The following is a 17,114-nucleotide window of genomic DNA, read 5'->3' as shown; positions in this document are numbered from 1 at the left end:
AAAGGTGCTTTGCAAGGCTTAAGGTTCCGTACAAGTTTTTGTTATAACTGTTACATCACCCTTTGTGGTCATAATCCTTTATTTTTTCTAAACTCCCCTGACGGTCCCTTAGTTACAGTGGCTATGGAAACACTGCGCGCTGGTCCGGATCAAATGGCTCGCGCGCTCCTCCTGGAGGCCACCTTTCATTTCTGCGGTACAATGACCGGACGGGGCATTAAGAGGCGCGCGAGGGGCGCCGGGAGTTGTAGGCCATGGGTATAGCGGCCCCCCGAGCAGTGCACCGTGGGAGCTGTAGTTCCCAGGTCGAGGGGTTTGGCGGCCCTAGACAGAGCTCCGGACTCCTACGGATGGCGGCTGCGCCACGCAGCTGCCGGCCCTGGGGCTCGCTCCCCGGGCTGCTCGCACTGGTCTCGGCCGCGACCGCCACCTGGGACCTGACTTCGTTGCGCTGCAACTTTGGTTCCTTCTGCGAATGCGACTTCCGGCCGGACCTGGCGGGTGAGGGACCTGAGAGCTGGGGGCGGGGAGTGGGCCCTGGGCCGGAGAGGGCCCTGGGCCGGAGAGGGCCCTGGGCCGGAGAGGGCCCTGGGCCGGAGCATCCGTGGACCTGGAGAAGGAACCTGAGGACTTGGGAGGGAACCTGAGAGCCTGAGGCACGCTGTGGAGGCGACTGTTTTGGGTGCCCGTTGGGGGTCTCCGAGGACTTTCGAGGATAGATAGAAAAACTTGACAGCAGGGCCCCTGGGGATCGTGATAGCTCTCCGTGAGCATACTGGCCGGCCAGGGAGGATCTTGCCCGCGGGACGGTTAGGGGTCAGGGTCCCATCCTAATCACAGCTCACGCTCACCTAAGACTGCAGTTTAGAGAATGGCCGAATGGGGGTGCTGCCGAGCTGAGCTAGGCTGAAGGCGCCCCTGCAACCAGAGTCCTCCAGTCTCAAGTCCTTCTGCTTTCCAAACCCAGGCTTTCCCGCGTCAGGCAGCAGACATGACTCCCCCATGAGCCTCTGCCTTGCTACGGATGTGTTCTCTGTTCTGACACTGTTCTTTTGTGTCCCTAGGCCTGGAGTGTGACCTGGCCCAGCATCTGGCTGGCCAGCATCTGGCCAAGGCGCTGGTCTTGAAGTCACTAAAGGCCTTTGTGCAGGACCCAGCCCCAAACAAGCCACTGGTCCTCTCCCTGCACGGCTTGTCCGGCACTGGCAAGTCCTATGTCAGCTCTCTGCTGGCGAAGTACCTCTTCCGGGGTGGCCTCCGCAGCCCCCACGTGCACCACTTCTCCCCCATCATCCATTTCTCACATCCCAACCACATCGAGCGCTACAAGGTAGGCTGGACACATCCTGGAGCACCATTCCTGGCCCTGTGAGCAGTGAGAGCTGAACCCAGAGAGGGGAGTCGCTTGTTCCAGGCCACACAGCCAATGGGCCTCAGCCCTCAGGACCCATCCTGACCAGGGCTTGGACCTGGCCGCTTCTACCAGGCAGGGTGCTTTCTCTGACTCCAAGGTGGTGGGCAGTCCTGGTACCAGCTGCCAGAGTTGTGAAGGAGATGCAGGTATGACTGACCTGTTTGCCAGACAGTTGGCATTCTCTTCCTGTGAGGCACTTAGCGCCAGTCAGCATCCCAGAGGAATCAGCGAATGCCAGCTCATGGTTGTTGACCGCAAGGCACTTTGCTTTCCAGGGTAGTCTGGCCCAGCTGGCAACATCGTTGGGCAGGAGCAGGGAGCAGGAAGTATGAGTGGCAGGGAAGGAACCCTAAACAGGGAGCCATGGGGTTTGGGTTTGTGTGTGACCTTTCTGGGCCACCCTTTCACCGTCAGCCTCATGAAGGAGCTGTCCACTCTGAGAGCCCAGGTCTCCCAGGGAATGGGATTAGTTCTTGCCTTTGGGAGGGATCTAAGATCAGGGGAGCAGCTCTGCCCTCCCCACCAGATTGCCTGTCTCTCCCCGCAGAAGGATCTTAAGAGCTGGGTCCAAGGGAACCTCACTGCCTGTGGCCGCTCCCTCTTTCTTTTTGATGAGATGGACAAGCTGCCTCTGGGGCTGATGGAGGTCCTGCGGCCTTTCCTGGGTGCCTCCTGGGTCGTGTATGGGACCAACTATCGCAAAGCCATCTTCATCTTCATCAGGTGGGTGACGCCTCTCAAAGATCCAGCGGTCTGGTCTTGGCCTGTGCTCCCCGTGGAATACCATACCCCCCCACCATGCACAAGCCTGTCAGGTTTTCTCAGAGCTCCTACCCTTGTGCTGGTGAGGCTGTCATTCGTGACTGGCCACCCTTTGCACACCCTCAAAGCATAATGTGCTTGGTCCTTTGGGTACTTACGGCTGCTTTCTGGAAACCCTGGTAAATAGAGCTGTTCTTTGGTGGCCAGGACCACATGAACTGGACTTTAGACCCTCAGCCCAGTTCTGTGGGTCCTAGTCGTACTTCCTCAGGCAGGACCACTTCACCTGTCCAAGCTGCCGTCTCTTCTGAGCAGCCTCATTTTGCTCCCACTGTCGTCCCGGAGGCTGGCCGAGAGACAGGCAGTGCAGGAGCAACCAAGTGCATGGTGCTGAGCCATATTACAGAGTCACTAGGGAGCTGGAGGGGGAGGGCTTTTTTTTTTGGCTTTGGCTCCCAGCACTGAGCCAGGGACACAGTGGTACCAGGGAAGTGAGGCCTAATCCTGACCCTCCAGCTCCTCCTGACTCTCAGCTTATGTTCACTATGGTTTTAGCAACACTGGTGGCGAGCAGATCAACCAGGTGGCCTTGGAGGCATGGCACAGCCGCCGGGACCGAGAGGAGATCGAACTGCAGGAGCTGGAGCCCATCATCTCCCGGGCCGTGCTGGACAACCCACACCGTGAGTTGGCTTTGTACCCAGATGGCATGTGCCAGCCTCCTCGGGTGTGCCTGGTCCCCAGGAATAGAAAGTTTGCAGCCCTGTGACCTGGGAGTCATAGGAGCCCCCTCTGTCTGAGCTCAGAGGGTGGCCAAGAGCAGTGAGGCCAGTATCACAGCTGCACCGCGCCCCCAGTGGCTGGCCTCTCCCCACTTGTGTGAGCTTGTGAAGCACAGCATCCCCTCCTGCCCTTCTGCAGATGGCTTCTGGCACTCAGGCATCATGGAGGAGCATCTGCTGGACGCTGTGGTCCCCTTCCTCCCACTGCAGCGACACCATGTGCGACACTGCGTGCTCAACGAGCTGGCCCACCTGGGGCTGGAGCCCCAAGATGAGGTGGTCCAAGCTGTGCTGGACAGCACCACCTTCTTCCCTGAGGAGGAACAACTCTTCTCCTCCAATGGCTGCAAGACCGTGGCCTCCCGGATTGCTCTCTTCCTCTGACATTGGGCTGGCATCCTCGCCACCCCTACCTGGCTAGGGCCACACAGGAAAGGCCTAGGACCTCTGCTGAAGGACCCTTGTCCCAAGCATGCTGAGAGTGGGACCCAGAATCCAAAGTCAAGATGAAGAGGGGCCAAGGACAAAGGGCCAGCAGGGCCCAGCCTCTGAGCAGGTGAGCGGGTACGTGATCTTGGCTACCTCCTCCAAGGAGACCCTTGGTTACCCCACGACCTCACCATTTGACCTCGCCCTGCAGCCTGGGTCTGCTTCATGTGAATTATAACTCAGGGACCAGAGTTCAGGGCCGCTCCCTCCATCCTGGCTCTCTTACCCGAGCCCTTTGCCCCGGTATCAAACCCTCAACCTACCCCTCACCCTCTGTCCCAGGATCACAGGCTATGCATGGAGGTACACCCAAGCTGCCACCTGGGCCTGGATTTAGACATTTTAAATTTTATAAGTGAACGAGTGTAATAAACAGCCACGGGACTGCAGGAACGTTTGCTGGACTTCCTGTTGCTCTAAAAGGGGCAGCTTTGCTGTGTGCTGGTGTTGGGGGGCAAACTCTGTCATCTCCCAGCAAGAAGCAGGGGCCTTACTCGGGCCTTTGGAGTACAGGATGATGGTCAGGGCTCCGGCCAGTCTTGGTCCTCTTGACGCTTTGGCCCAGGCCCCTCGAGGCATCAGTCTTGAAACTAGAGCTCATGCCCTGACCTGGGCCCAGGGCAGCCTCAGTCTCACTGGGCATTGAGCTCTGGCCCCAGCTGGCTTTGGTATTGTTGAGGTTCCCACTTGGGTCCTGGAAAACCTTAGACTTGGTCTCATTGGAACCCTGGGATTGTCCCCAGGTCTGGTTGTGAGCAGCCTTGGTCTTTCTGAATCTCTGCCTTGGGCCCTGGGTGGCCTTGGTCTTGCTGGGCTTCTGTCTTTGAACCTGGGCAGCCTCAGTCTCGCTGGAGTCCTGGCTTTGGGTGGCCTTTGGGAAGCCCTGCTTCTGAGCCTGGGAAGCCACGGATTTCCTGGGCTGATGGCTCAGGGGTAGGACTTCCTTCTTGTTCCCAGAGTCTGAGGACTTTAGCAGTGAGGAGTCAGAGTGCATCCCGGGGGTGGTGGAGCTACTTCTGTACTCCTGGTCAGATGTGGATGTCTCTGTCTTGGAGGTGGACGACGTCCTGACTGGGAAGGGTGTGCAAGTCGGTTCTCAGGCCAACCCCTGCCCTGGGCAGCTCCCTGCCTGTGTCCGGGCATTGGGCTCTGCATGGCCGAAGGGGAAAGCCTGCTGTTCACATCAGCAAACTGCCACCAAGGTCACCTCTGCTGGCTGCCCCTTGCTCTCTGTGCCTCCACAGACCTTGGCCTCTGCCCCTTGGCTACCTGCCTGCAACCAAATGTGGGGCTGTGACTTCTACTTTAGAGTCACCTGCCCAAGGACACTGGGCCATCAACAGCAGAGCTCAGGTTCAACATGTCCTGACGTCTGAACTATTTTTTGCTTTGCTTTTTTTTTTTTTTTTTTTTTTTTAATCGGTACCAGGGATCAAACTCATGACCTCCTGCTTGCAAGGCAGGTAGGTACTTATGCCACTGAGCTAAATCCCCAGCCCCTGCTTTGCTTTTTTTGAGACAGGGTCTCAGGCTAATCTTGAACTTACTATGTTGCATAAGCTGGGCTCAAACTCACAGTGATCCTCCAGCCTTGGCCCCTCAAGGGCTGGGATTACAGACATGGTACCAACCACACCCAGTTTGTGACCCTTGACCATTGAGGCACTGAGCCACTCTGACTTACATGGGCCTCGAAGGAAACCAGGGACTTACAGCCAAGGATGGAGACTGTGGAGGCATGGCCGAGGTAGCTGTCCAATGGGGATGTCACCTTGGAAAGGGTGAGCTCCAGTTTGTCCTAAGGCAGGAAATGGGCTGGGCAGTTGCAGTTGGAAAACTGGCTGGCCTGGGACCCCCCAGCAATCACACTCTAGGCTCTTCACAGACACTTGTGGGGGTTGCATGAGGACACAGGTTGAGACTGTGGCAAGGGGCATAGCCAGGTGACACAGGGATGGACCCGAGAAAGACGATGCTCTGGGGCTGCTGGGGCTCCAGTTTCCCTGCAGGCTGTACCAGCTCCGGGGCTTCTGGGACTGCAATGCTGAACCATTAGGAAAAGCAGGGACAGAGTGAAAGAGGAGCTCACTGCTCGAAAACTGTGCCCTCTGTCACCCTCCTGGCACATTCCAGGGTGGGGCGAGACCTCTGCTGTGAACGTTTCTCAGACCACATGTACAAGCCACCTGTCCAGGCCACTCAGCTGAGGACAGCCCAGTTTGCCTGCAGCCCTGCTGGCCCCGCTGTGCAAGCAAGGGGCACCCAGTGCATCAGGTGCCCTTGAGCTCTGCTCGTGACAGCTTCATGTCCTCCAAGGTTGGGACCATAATGACCTTGGGGGCACACAGATGGCAGCTACATGCATCTGCCTTGATTCTAAAGTGAGCTGGAAGAATGAAGGGCCAGCCTTCCTTACCTCACTCCATGCTGTAGAGGATGCTGGTCCTGCAGTCGCCCCTGTTATGTGGTGTCTCCTTTGGACACGGGCTTCCTCGCTATCTACCAGCTGGGGAATGGATAAGGAGGTCACACGTCACAGTGGTGAGCAGGAGCAGCCCACTCTGTGGGGACCCCATGGGTGTCATGCTTAGGGAAAGAAGCTTGACAGGAGGTGGCCCTCTGTTTGTCATTTCTATGAAGAAAAGGTGGGTGGGGATAAAATCGGTGACTGATGTTTTAGGAATCAGGGCAGCTTTGTACTGGGCTGGGCCAGGGACCCACTAGGAGGCATCCAGGGGCCTCTGGGAGCTGGGCATATATTCTCTGTTGACCTGAGCAATGGTGTCATGATGTATTCAGCTTGTGAAAATCCAATTGCTCGTCCAATCCTTTAATGTCAGGCTTTTCTGTTTTGTTGTTTTATTTGAGGATTTTTTTGTTTTGTTTTTTTTCTGAGACAAGGTCTCGCTATACAGTGCAGGTTGGTCTCAAACTCACTCCAGTCTTCCTGCCGCAGCCTTTCAAGAGCTAACAGGTGTGCACCACCATGCCCAACTCAATTGTTTACTTTCTTTTTTTATTTTTTTGTACCGATAGTTGAACTCAGGACATTGCACTTGCCAGGCAAGCACTTGTATGACTGAGCTAAATCCTCAGCCCTCAGTTTTTTACTTTCTGTCTGTGCTCTATGCTGCATTCCACAATGTCTTTAGAACCTGTGCACATCACCCAAGTTGTGAAGGGGAGCCCAGGCAGGTCCTGTGAGACCCGTGTTCTCACGCTCCCTCCCATTGTTGGGCCCATTTCCATTTTGGCAAGAGGTACCAGTCCCAGTACCAGCCTTATCCCAGACCTCATGAGGCCCAGGTTCTGACATGGGTCCCACTCACCTCTTCTGTCTCTTCCTCTGCTTTCTGCCCCTTGAAGGCCTCAGTGTCTTCCCCTGAGTCTTCAGGGGACATCTGTAGCATCTGGGAAGTAGGTTCTGGCTGTCTGGGGGTCTCAGAGGAAGGCCATTTGTGCTTCCAGGAGAGCTGCAGGGCCTGGGCCTTCTTGCGTTCGAGCTCCCGCAACCTGAGTAAGCACCAAGCCATGGCACCACAGCCCTGAGTTGGTCTCCTGGATTCCACCTGCCACCAAGGACTAGGCAGTGGGGCCCTCAGAATTGAGCCACAGCCACCCACCACTGCCCTGTGGCCCTTGCTCTAGAAGCTCACCCCACAATGCCTTGCGGGATCTTGACCTGTGGGTCTCTCTTCAGCTGCAGCTGCTCCAGCTGCAGCTTGGCCAGGTGGCCCATCTGGCTGCTAAGCACCTCCTCCACCGACATGCCCGGAAAGAGGCTGGCCATCAGCGAGAGAAGCTGCCAGGAAAAGAGGGGACAGGAGCCAGGTGTGGGCCCAAGCAGGTGGCAGATGGCTGGTGTTCTGCCTTGTTGGCGCTTCTCAGTGCTGAAGGGAGAGGGTCTGGGAGTTGTTTCTAAAGGGCTGGACCCTGTCACTCCAGAAGACTGAGCAGGAGACTGTGAAAAAGGAACCATTCCAACACAGAGGCTAGGGTCTGACCTGGAGGGTAGGAAGGAGGCTCCAAGGAGCGGTGAGGTTGGCATGGAAAGAATTGTGCTCGGCTCACAGAAAGTGCTCCGGCATTACCACTATTATTATCAACAGCTGCAACTGATAAACAGTGTTACTATTATCAAGGAAGATTTCTCAGGGACACAAATCTGACTCATCCCAAAGGCATTGACTCTGGAACCGACCTGCCCTCCTGGCCCACGAGGAACCCACCTTTGGTTGCTTGGGGTTCAGGAGCAGCACGGTAATGACATCCTGGCGGGCACCAAAGGTGTCCTGCAGGATGTGGCGGTTCTTCGCCCGGTACAGATAGCACTGGGCCCTCCAGGGGTTGTGCCAAATGGCCGTTGAGAAGTGCTCCTCCGCCTTCTGGAACTGCCTGCAGGGTGCAGAGGGCCCCAGACTGCTGTGATCTGGGTCTGCTTTAGGGAAGGTGGGGCTCCTAGTCTCTCCTGAAGATTGGGAGAGAACCAGGGGTCCCTGCTCCCCACAACATGGCCCTCTCTTCCCTTCCTGCTGCCCACATGTTGGACAGACTGATCCCTAGATACTGGTGTGACACTCCAGTTATGATCTTGGGAGTTGGGAAGCCTTTCTGAAGTTCTCTTAAATCTGGCAGCCAAGAATGAAAAACCTAATGTGACCTCAATTAAATAATGCTAAGTGGAAGATTGAGAAATGCCAAAGCAAAGCCACAGACAATGCCTGAAGTTTAACTTAGTGGGGGAACAGCTTCACATAAGCCTACTTTGGTAAATAATCATCGTTAAGGTGTACTTAGCTCAAAGTCTGAAGGGTCATTGCCAATCTTGTGGAACAGAAAAGTTGGGAGGTATATTTTGGAGTAATTTACAATAAATGTTATATGTTAGTGAACATTTAAATGTTTCAATTATCATACACAATTACCATAATCAGGAGGAAGACATATTTGTAGTGAAGATTTGGAAAGGGCAGTTAATATTTTACTAGACAGAAGCAGCTCGCACCAGGAATTCTAGCAGGTGGGCTCCTGAAGACCGGAGCCCCGCCCCTCCCAGCCGGCCCCGCCCACCGCACCGGCAATTCAGCTCTCGGAGGCCCATCCTCTCCTGCAGAATGCACATGCGCATGTGGGCGCCCTGGTCCTGTGGGTTCAAAGCCAGGGCCTGGCTGTAGTCGGCCTCCGCAAAGGCCAGGTGACCCAGCTGGTGGAAGCAATCTAGGGTCAGAAAGCAGGGGCTCAATGAACTCTCAGCGCCCAGGAGCTCAGGTCCGGCTCCCAGGCTGGGAGCTGACACCCACAGGTGGTCCCAGTTTTTGGTGCACTTGGGCACCTTTTTCCCAGACACCTGAACTGAACTGCACGTCTGTCTTAAGGCGACCCCGGGACGCGGCGCCCGCCAGCCAGCCCTCCCCCCCCCCCCACGCACCGCCACGGTTAATATAGAGCCCCTTCTCGCTTTGCTCCTCCCTCAGCGCCTTGTTGAGCAGCTGCACGCCCTCCTCGTAGGCGCCCTGTTTGTAGCAGTGCACAGCGAAGTCGTTGTAAGTCAGCAGCAGCTGGCGCTGTGTCTGCTGCACTGTGTCACTCGGGCGGTCAGCCAAAATGTCCAGAGCCCTCAGGAAGTCCTCCACGGCTGCGTTAAACTCCTGTAGCCTTCGGTACATGGTGCCCCTACAGGAGAGGCCGGAGCAGGTAGCAGGGGGCCCGGACGAGCCACAGCTCACCCTGCCTGCGCCCCATGGCCTGAGACGCTGGAGGTGGCTTATAGTGCATGGCCTAGGTTTATCCTGCACTCCTATTTATCAAAAATAGCCAGCTGTGTGCCAACCTATCCTGAGGCCTTGGGGTACATGCAGCAGATGTTTTACCCCACTGTTTAGATGAGAAAGCCCGGGCTCAGGGCTCCTGAAGGGTAAGTCTGAGGGTGGAAGCATCCCAGTGTGAATTCCAGGACTCCCAGCATTCCTGGGTCCTACACCTGGCCCTCCCCCAGGCAGTGACAGAGACGGCCTCCTCCTTGCTATGACCCCAGCAGGAAGTAGAAAGAGATCAGGAGAGGCTTGACAGCAAACAGCTGGGAAGGGAGTCAAGGATTCTCTGGAGACAGCGCGGCGCGCTGTGGGAGGACGAGCCTGAGACCCTGGGCCCGCTCCTCCCACCGCGTACCGGAAGAGGAAGAGACGGGGGTCCAGGGGGTTGTTGTCGATGGCACAGTTGATGCGCTGCAGCGCATGTTGCAACCTGCCTTGGATGGCCAGGGTCCCGGCGTCCTGGCGGGCCTGTTCAGCCTGGTCCACCATCATCTGGAGCAGCACCCTGGCCTGGGGGTGCCTGGAATCCAGCCGCAAGGCGCTGCACAGGTCTCGATAGCAGAAGTTGGGCTGCGGGGGCAGGGGTGGCATCAGGACGCCCGTGGCCAAGCCCTTCTCTGGCCAGCATGAGGAGCAGAGGATGGTCTTCAGGGACAGAGGCTGACACCACGGCGTCCCTCCTCCGTGCCCCGCCATGCTGTCTGTGTGCACAGTGTGCAGCTTGATGTGACCACAGTCATCTTTGGTGGTCACCGCCACCACTGCCCCTGGGTAATCTTGCTGGCTTTTCCTACATAGATTCCCTGAAAACCACAGACATAAACGCAGCCCGGGCTCAGGGCTCCTGAAGGGTAAATCTGAGGGCGGAAGCATCCCAGTGTGAATTCCAGGACTCCATGGGGTGAGGATCTACAACCAGGCCCTGGCCCCAGGAATGCACCTGATTTTGATATTATCTTAAGCCAACCACTTCTGTCCTCACCCATAAATTCGACCCTCTTCCTGTCCCTAATCGCTGGGGTACAACTAGTCTTGCTGCCATCCAGGACTCAGCTTCTATCAGAACATTCCCAATACACCTGCGCAACCCTGGCTCCATCTGCCTGCCTCCCTTCCTCCTGCCTCCCAGTGCTAGGGGACAGTCCTCCTACGGCAGGGCTGGGTTGTTCCACAGCGCTGTTCCACCTTGCTCTCCCCTTTCCAGATGGGACCTGTGGGCCGGGTTTATACCAATGCCACCTCCTTGTAGGACTCCTGGGAAGTTCTGGAGGCAGAGGAGCGTGTGACTGCTTGATTGTGACTGTGTGTCCTCCCCTGCACTCCGCCCATTCCTGACCTGGAAGCCAAGGCAACACTGAGCAAGAACAGATTCCAGTCTGACTGTGAGTGGAAGGCATCCCCAGGCAAATACCTTCCCCTGCGTGAGCAGGTCAGCCAGTCAGTCAAACAGTTTCAACATGTGCACTGTGTGCTGCAGGTAATGACTGGGAGGTGGACAGGACAACAGTGTGGGCAGCGTGTGTGGGGAAATGGGGAGGGGAAATGGCAGAAGCCAGGAGTAGGACTTTGGAGAAGGTTGGCTTGGGCTCAAAGCAGGCAACGCCACTGAACATGTTCGACCCTGGATAAGCCACTGAGGGTTTATTTCTTGTCTGCCTGCCGCAGAGGGGTCCGGGCCAATGCAGACAGTTACTAGTCTCAGGCCTCAAGGCGGCAGCTCTCCCACTGACTTACCTGTGGGACATGGGGCCCAGGCCCTCCGCAGAGGGATGAGTCACCTGGGTGGAACTAACCAACCCCAGGAGCCACTCCTGGAGGGCAGTGCCCCACTCTGGAATCATAGGGACCCATTTCCAACCACCCAGGACACCCTCTCTGCCCGCCTTCCCTCTTGTCCACTGCTGCACCAGGCCACATTGTAGGACACTGTCTGGAGCCCTTGCTCTCCTGGCCGCCCTTGTCCTCCTCCCAGCTCCTAGTCCAGGGCCGCCCCTCCACTACCCCTCACGAAAGGAGCACCCACAAAGCCCTCTTATGCTGCAGCACCCTCCCTGCCCAGCACCCCTCACTCCCCATACCGTCCCCCTGCCCCAGAACTGTTCCCTGGCTGTGTGTCCCACAGCTGGGTATATGGGGCTGGGAGGGGGGCTCCATGGAGGCAGATGGGAAGGAGGAGGGAAAGAGAGGAGGACAAGCTGCCCTATGGTCCCCAGGGCACTTCTACCTCTGCTGGGTACTTCAAGCAACAGCAGCTGACTCATTCCTTGCTCCTCTTCTTTCTTTTTTTTTTTTTTTTTTTTTCTTTGTGAGACAGGAGTTCACTATTTGGTTCAGGCTGGCCTCAACTTGTAGTGATCCTCCTGCCTCAGCCTCCTAGAATTACAAGTATGCGCCACGGCCCCCAGCCTTCCTTGTGTACTTATCTGCTCAGGCCTCTGCCCCCTGCTGGAGCTGCAGTACAGCAGGAACCACAGGGTCCCTCTCCTGTGGTTCCCATGGGTCCCAGCATGGGCCTGACACAGAGCCAGAGCCAGGTTACTATAGATGGCCATGCCACTGGGCAGCTCAGTGGACAGCGCTGGACAGGGCCTCTGCTCAGGGAATGTGGTGTCAGGCACACTGTGGGGTCAGGATGCCTGACCTGGCTGTCACCCTGCTCCTCCTGTTATCTTGAGGTCACTCCAGGGGCTCCGAGCTGCCTGCCCTGCTCACCATCTGAAAGAGGTTGTAGATCCTGGCGCGGAGGATATAGAGGTCGGCATTGGGAGCACCTTGCCTCAGCTCCTTGGTGATGAATGACAGGCAGTCGTGATGGCGTTGGAGGGCCAGGAGGCAGGCTATGCTGCAGGAAGCAGAGGCTGAGGGTGGGTCCACGTGCGCCGTCTCTGGGACAGCAGATTACGGGAAGGGGCTGCTGGGACAGGGCACCATGGTGGACGCTCACCTCCGGTACCGGAAGCAGGGCTTTTCAGGCTGGAGCTCCAAGGCCTGCAAGAAGACCGTCAGGGCATCCTCGAAATTGCAGTGTTCATACAGGCACTGGCCCTGGGGACAGAGGGACAGTCCATCGGGCTGGCGACCCCAGGGCCAACTTTGGGACAGAGGGGAGAAACACAAGAGACAGGGACAGAGCTGATTAAATCTGGGTAAAACTTTCAGGTACACAGTCAGAGCTAGAGGGGAGGCAGTGCTGGAGACAGTGGGCCAGGACCAGTGACAGAGCCTGGAGCGGAGCCACCTGGAAAGCAGGTGACAGCAGCAGCATGCACAGTAACAACACACAGCCCGAGGCGGGAACTTGAATTGGTTGCCCTGGCTGTTATGGTTGATGCAGTGTGTCAACTTGCAAATTTTAGAAGTTTAACTAAGAAGCTCAGCAAGGAGTCAGGGTTCTTACTTGAAGTGTTGCCCCCGTGCCTTGACACCCTGCCTTGGAGCCAACGGATTGTGGACTGAAACTTCCAAGAACAGTAAGCTAAATAAACCTTTCCTTCTTCATTTTGGGTGTCAGGTATTTTGTGTCAGCAACGAGAGAAAAGTAACCAAGACAAATTTTGGTGAGGAAAAGGAGTCTCAGAGAGGTAAAGTGAGTTCCCTGAGGTTACACAAGAAGTGACGCTACAGGACAAGGCCCCTGACAGACAATGTAAGCACAAAACTTAGGCAGCCCAAATGTTTCTTTTGAAGAAATGGATACCTCTTTCTGGGGTGGGGTTTGAGACATCTCATTGATGTAGTCTGGTCTAGCCTTGAGCTCACTGTGTATCCAAGCCTGGCCTCAAACTTGTGGCAATTTTCCCACCTCAGCCTCACCAGTTCTGGATTATATCGTTTTTGTCTATTTATATCAAGTTGGGCATGGTGCTACATGCCTGTAACATCAGTGCTTAAAAGGCTGTGGCAGGAGGATCATGAGTTCCAGGCCAGCCATAGTTACACAGACAGATTCTATTCAAAAAAAAAAAAAAAAAAAAAAAAAAAAAAAAAAAAAAGACATCAAAGTTGTCAAAATGAAAAAACAATCAAAACTTCATTGATGCCGGGGATTTAGCTCAATGGCTGAAGTGCTCTCCCGGTAAACACAAGGTTGTAAATGTAATCCCCGGTAACAAACAAAACCAAGATTCCACTGGTGTTTCATAAATCTCTATTGTTTTGTTGTGGGTTTTTTTTTTTTTTTTTTTTTTTTTTGAGACGAAGTCTCACTATGTAGTTCAGACTGTCCTCAAATCCTCAAATTCACAGCAATTCTCCTGCCTCAGCACCCTGAGTGCCGGGATTACAGGCATGTGCTACCACACCCAGCCACTTTTTGAGACAGGATCTTGCTATGTAGTCCAGGCTGACCTTGAACTCACTGTATAGCCCAGGCTGATGATGAACTCCACAATCCTGTACTAAGTAATAATAATAAAATAAATAATCCTGTAGCCTGTGATCTCCAGTTACAGGGTCATTACTTTAAAAATGGCTCAGCTGGGTGTGGTGGCTCACATCTGTAATCCCAGCACCCAGGAGGCTGAGGTGGGAGGATCGTTGCGAGTTCGAGACCAGCCTGGGCTACAAAGTGAGCTCAAGGCCAGCCTGAACTACATAGCGAGACCCCGTCTCAAAAAAAAAAAAAAAAAAAAAAAAAAAAGGCTCAGCAATCAAAAGGATTCTAGGTCTCTCTGGCCTCAGAATTGAACAAGACAATAATGGTACCGAGTTTATTTGAGAAGTGCAGGCTGAATGGATATGGACCCAGCTCAGCAGAGTGAACTGGGCCACACAGGAAAAGAGGGTAAAAGCAAAAGCCAAAGGACACGCAGCATCTGAGAAACTCCGCACGGCCTACTTTGGGAACTCCCAATAGTGGCTTCTCCTCATGGTTGGTCTTTTTCATGCCATCCACATCTTATGGGAACACAGAAGTTTTACATGCTGAGACCTCATATGCACTGGATTTGGACTCGCTCTGTCACCCAGCTGGCCTCAAACTCACAGCAACCCTCCCATCTCAGCCTCCCGAGTGCTGGGATTACAAGCTTGTGTCACCATGGCCAGCTTTGACCTGGGATCTTGTAATTGGTGGGTCTTGCTCATTTTCCTGAGCCAGCTTTGCCACACCCTATTTCCTATGTCACTGCTGCTTCAGCCTCCCACGCACTGAGACCAGAGGTGTGTGTCACGATACCAGCTTGAGTTTTATTATAAGCTGCAAATGAGGTCATTATCCCTTTGGTAGCCTCTCCATGCTAGATCTCTCCACTACCACAGCCACCAGTTGCACAAGGCTATACAAACTTAAGTTAATTAAAACTAAATAAAATTGGTATTTATTTTTGCAGTGCTGGGGATCACATGCTAGGCAAGTGTTCTGCCCCTGAGCTACCCATGCAGCCTGGATAAAATTTCAATTCAGTTTCTTTCTTTTTTTTTAATCGGTACCGGGGATCAAACTCACAACTGCCTGCTTGCAAGGCAGGTGGCTTATGCTGCTGAGCTAAATCCCCAGCCCCTAAATTCAGTTTCTTGACCCATACTAGCCACGGTCATGGGCTCACCTTTCAGGTGGTGGTGGCTGTGCTACTGGACAGAACTGAGAAGATGATGTCATTATGCTACAAAACTCCACCCACCCTTGGCAGGAAGCCTCCAGCAGATGAAAGGGCCAGCAGACACAGGGAGGAGTCTCCAAGAAGATGGTTGGTCCCAGGAGGAAGGACAGACCCCGGAGCTGCAGCTGCAGCCCAAGGGCCAGGGTACACGTGGGCACCTGCAGGTAAAGCACGAAGGTGAGTCGCTCCAGGTGCTTCATGTTCTCTGGCTGGGCAGAGTAGGCCCTGCGCAGGTTCTGGACAGCTGAAGAGAAGTCGCAGAGCTGGATGAAGGCCTCTGCCCGCAAGGCATAGAAGTCTACCTGGGGGCAAAGGGACCAGGCTGCTATTCCCTCCCCCCCCCACCTGCATCTCAAAGGAGGGGACTCTGCATCCCTGAGGCTGGACACCCAGTTACTGGCAGCAACCTGGTTGTCCTAAGAGCAGGGACCAGGCAGGTGCAAGAGAGAAGGAAGGGCAAAGTATGTGTCAGAAGCTATCCCTGCCCACCCAAGCCCTCTCACCAGTCCTGGGTCCAAGTGGAGGGCTCGGGAGAAGAAAACCACAGCTGTCTCCCAGTCCTCTTGCTCCAGGCATCCCTGGCCTCTGTGGTAACTGTAGACAGGGAAGAACAGGCAGAGGGGCTGGCCCTGACTTTGCACCAGCCCACAGCTTACAGCTGGGGCCAAGATTGTGGTAGTTGAGAAGTGGAGTTGGGGAGAAGGTGAGAGGAGTGGGCAGATGGAGGCAGAGGAGTAGGCCGGGAAGGATTGGTTGGCATTTCTGAACTCATTCAGGTCATCAGTCTTTTCTGCACAGGAAGAAGAGCTATGACACAGTGGAGTTCAACTGAGGTCCAGAGAGAGATGGTAACTTGCTGTGGAGGGCAGGAATCTGGGACCCCAGGACAAGGTAGTCACTTACTACTCTCTGACTTTGAGAGGCACCATTAATCCCGAGACCTTTGGTTTTACATCATCGATGGCCTGGAACACCTGGCTGGTCCCAAATATGTGCTGCAGAGTACCCCTTGGGACTGGAATCACCCGTGGTTTTGGGATGTTGTATGAGATGGTCTGGCCAGGCTCCAAGACATCCTAGAACCAGGTGATAGCCAGTGGGCACAGGCCTCAGAGGGGACTCCATCTACTTCTACACTTCCCCAGTTCTCCACCCTTTCTGTACTGGGGATGGAACCCGGATCTTTGTGCATGCTAGGCAAGTGTCCAGCACTGAGCTACACGCCCAGCCCTCTCCTGGGGTAGTTTACCAATTGGATGGAGGAGGGGTAGAAACTGGGCCAGGAAGGCAGCACACACAATCTGCAGCTCTCCTGACTCATGTCCTCTAAGAATATCCCAACCTCTCTCTGCGGTCCTGCTTCTCTCACTCTCTTATAATCGAGATCCTTAAACCCACACCACGCTCTACTTTCTTCCTCCTGACAGCCATAGCTCTAATGTCCCCCCTGCTCTGAGTCACAGGTACTCTGTCGGACCTTCACACTAAGAAAACTATGCTGTGTAAACTCATCTGACATCTGCTCCTGCCTTTTCCACCTCGATGCATCACCTTCTCCACCAGCCATTCATGCCAGAGACACATGTCCCATCAACCCTCAAGTCCTATCTGTGCCACTTCCTCAAAATCTCTCATCGCTCTTCTGGGCCAATATCATGTCTATCTGGATGCTTGCTCTGACCACCCCTAAGTCCGGAGCTCTCTTCCTTGGCCTAGCAGCCAGGGCCTCCCTAAACTGCACTAGTGGCTCTACCTCGACCATATGGGAAGCCTTTCCTGGAACTCAGTCTCAGTCCCCTTACCCTGCCTTCTACCTTGGCTTTAGCTTTCTCGCCAGGATGCACCTCCCGGGAGTCTGCCATGAGGTCTCTTTTAGGAGTGGGCCAGCGCCAACTCCTTCCCACCGCCCCACCCGCCTCAAAACGTTGGCTTCGGCGTTACTAGGCAACAGCTTCAGGACGCCCACGGACTCTGCCCCTTGTCACGCCCTCAGGATCCAAAGGCTTTAGGAAAGTTATTAGCGGGTCAAACTGAAGTCTATGGCTGGGTTTCTGCAGTAAGGAGGGCTATGGCTCCTGCCTCCCAAGCAAGACCTCCGGGAATGGCACATAAACACCACAGGGACGAGGTGACTTAGCGTGACAGAACGCGGGAGCACGCCCAGACGTGGCCGCCGCCTCCCCACTTCCGCCTTTTGGAAACATGGCCGCCATGGTGCGGGGCCCGGAAGGAAAACGCCCGAGCAGATGCCGAT

At 55.2% G+C, this 17,114-nt stretch overlaps 2 protein-coding genes across 3 annotated transcripts; one reads left to right on the top strand and one right to left on the bottom strand.

Annotated features, from left to right (window-relative positions):
* The first annotated feature begins 278 nt into the window (after positions 1-278).
* Tor2a (torsin family 2 member A) lies at positions 279-3,836 on the top strand. 2 transcript variants are annotated; one of them, XM_003470755.5, is made up of 5 exons: positions 279-501; positions 1,065-1,330; positions 1,962-2,137; positions 2,732-2,859; positions 3,098-3,836. In XM_003470755.5, exons 1-5 carry the CDS (start codon positions 351-353, stop codon positions 3,340-3,342), a joined length of 966 nt encoding a protein of 321 aa, XP_003470803.2. In that variant the 5' UTR covers positions 279-350; the 3' UTR covers positions 3,343-3,836. The 2 variants fall into 2 exon arrangements, with proteins under 2 accessions (XP_003470803.2, XP_063084080.1); XM_063228010.1 differs by lacking the exons at positions 279-501; positions 1,065-1,330 and adding an exon at positions 1,353-1,560.
* A 93-nt stretch (positions 3,837-3,929) lies between these two features.
* Positions 3,930-17,112, bottom strand: Ttc16 (tetratricopeptide repeat domain 16). Its single transcript, XM_063228022.1, is given in 15 exon segments — positions 3,930-4,518; positions 5,161-5,245; positions 5,864-5,953; positions 6,777-7,097; positions 7,100-7,249; positions 7,677-7,842; positions 8,523-8,664; positions 8,876-9,120; positions 9,616-9,830; positions 11,973-12,102; positions 12,205-12,305; positions 15,019-15,162; positions 15,364-15,454; positions 15,764-15,936; positions 16,675-17,112. Coding segments are annotated over 15 exon segments (2,682 nt in total). The 5' UTR covers positions 16,723-17,112; the 3' UTR covers positions 3,930-3,937.
* Between the last annotated feature and the right edge of the window lie 2 nt (positions 17,113-17,114).

Source organism: Cavia porcellus, unplaced genomic scaffold (genome assembly GCF_034190915.1).
Source record: "Cavia porcellus strain 051 isolate PalLab524CR breed Dunkin Hartley unplaced genomic scaffold, mCavPor4.1 scaffold_1, whole genome shotgun sequence".
NCBI classification, from domain to species: domain Eukaryota; kingdom Metazoa; phylum Chordata; class Mammalia; order Rodentia; family Caviidae; genus Cavia; species Cavia porcellus.
The sequence above is the reverse complement of the archived record's forward strand: the minus strand, read 5'-3'. Positions and strand labels throughout refer to the sequence as shown.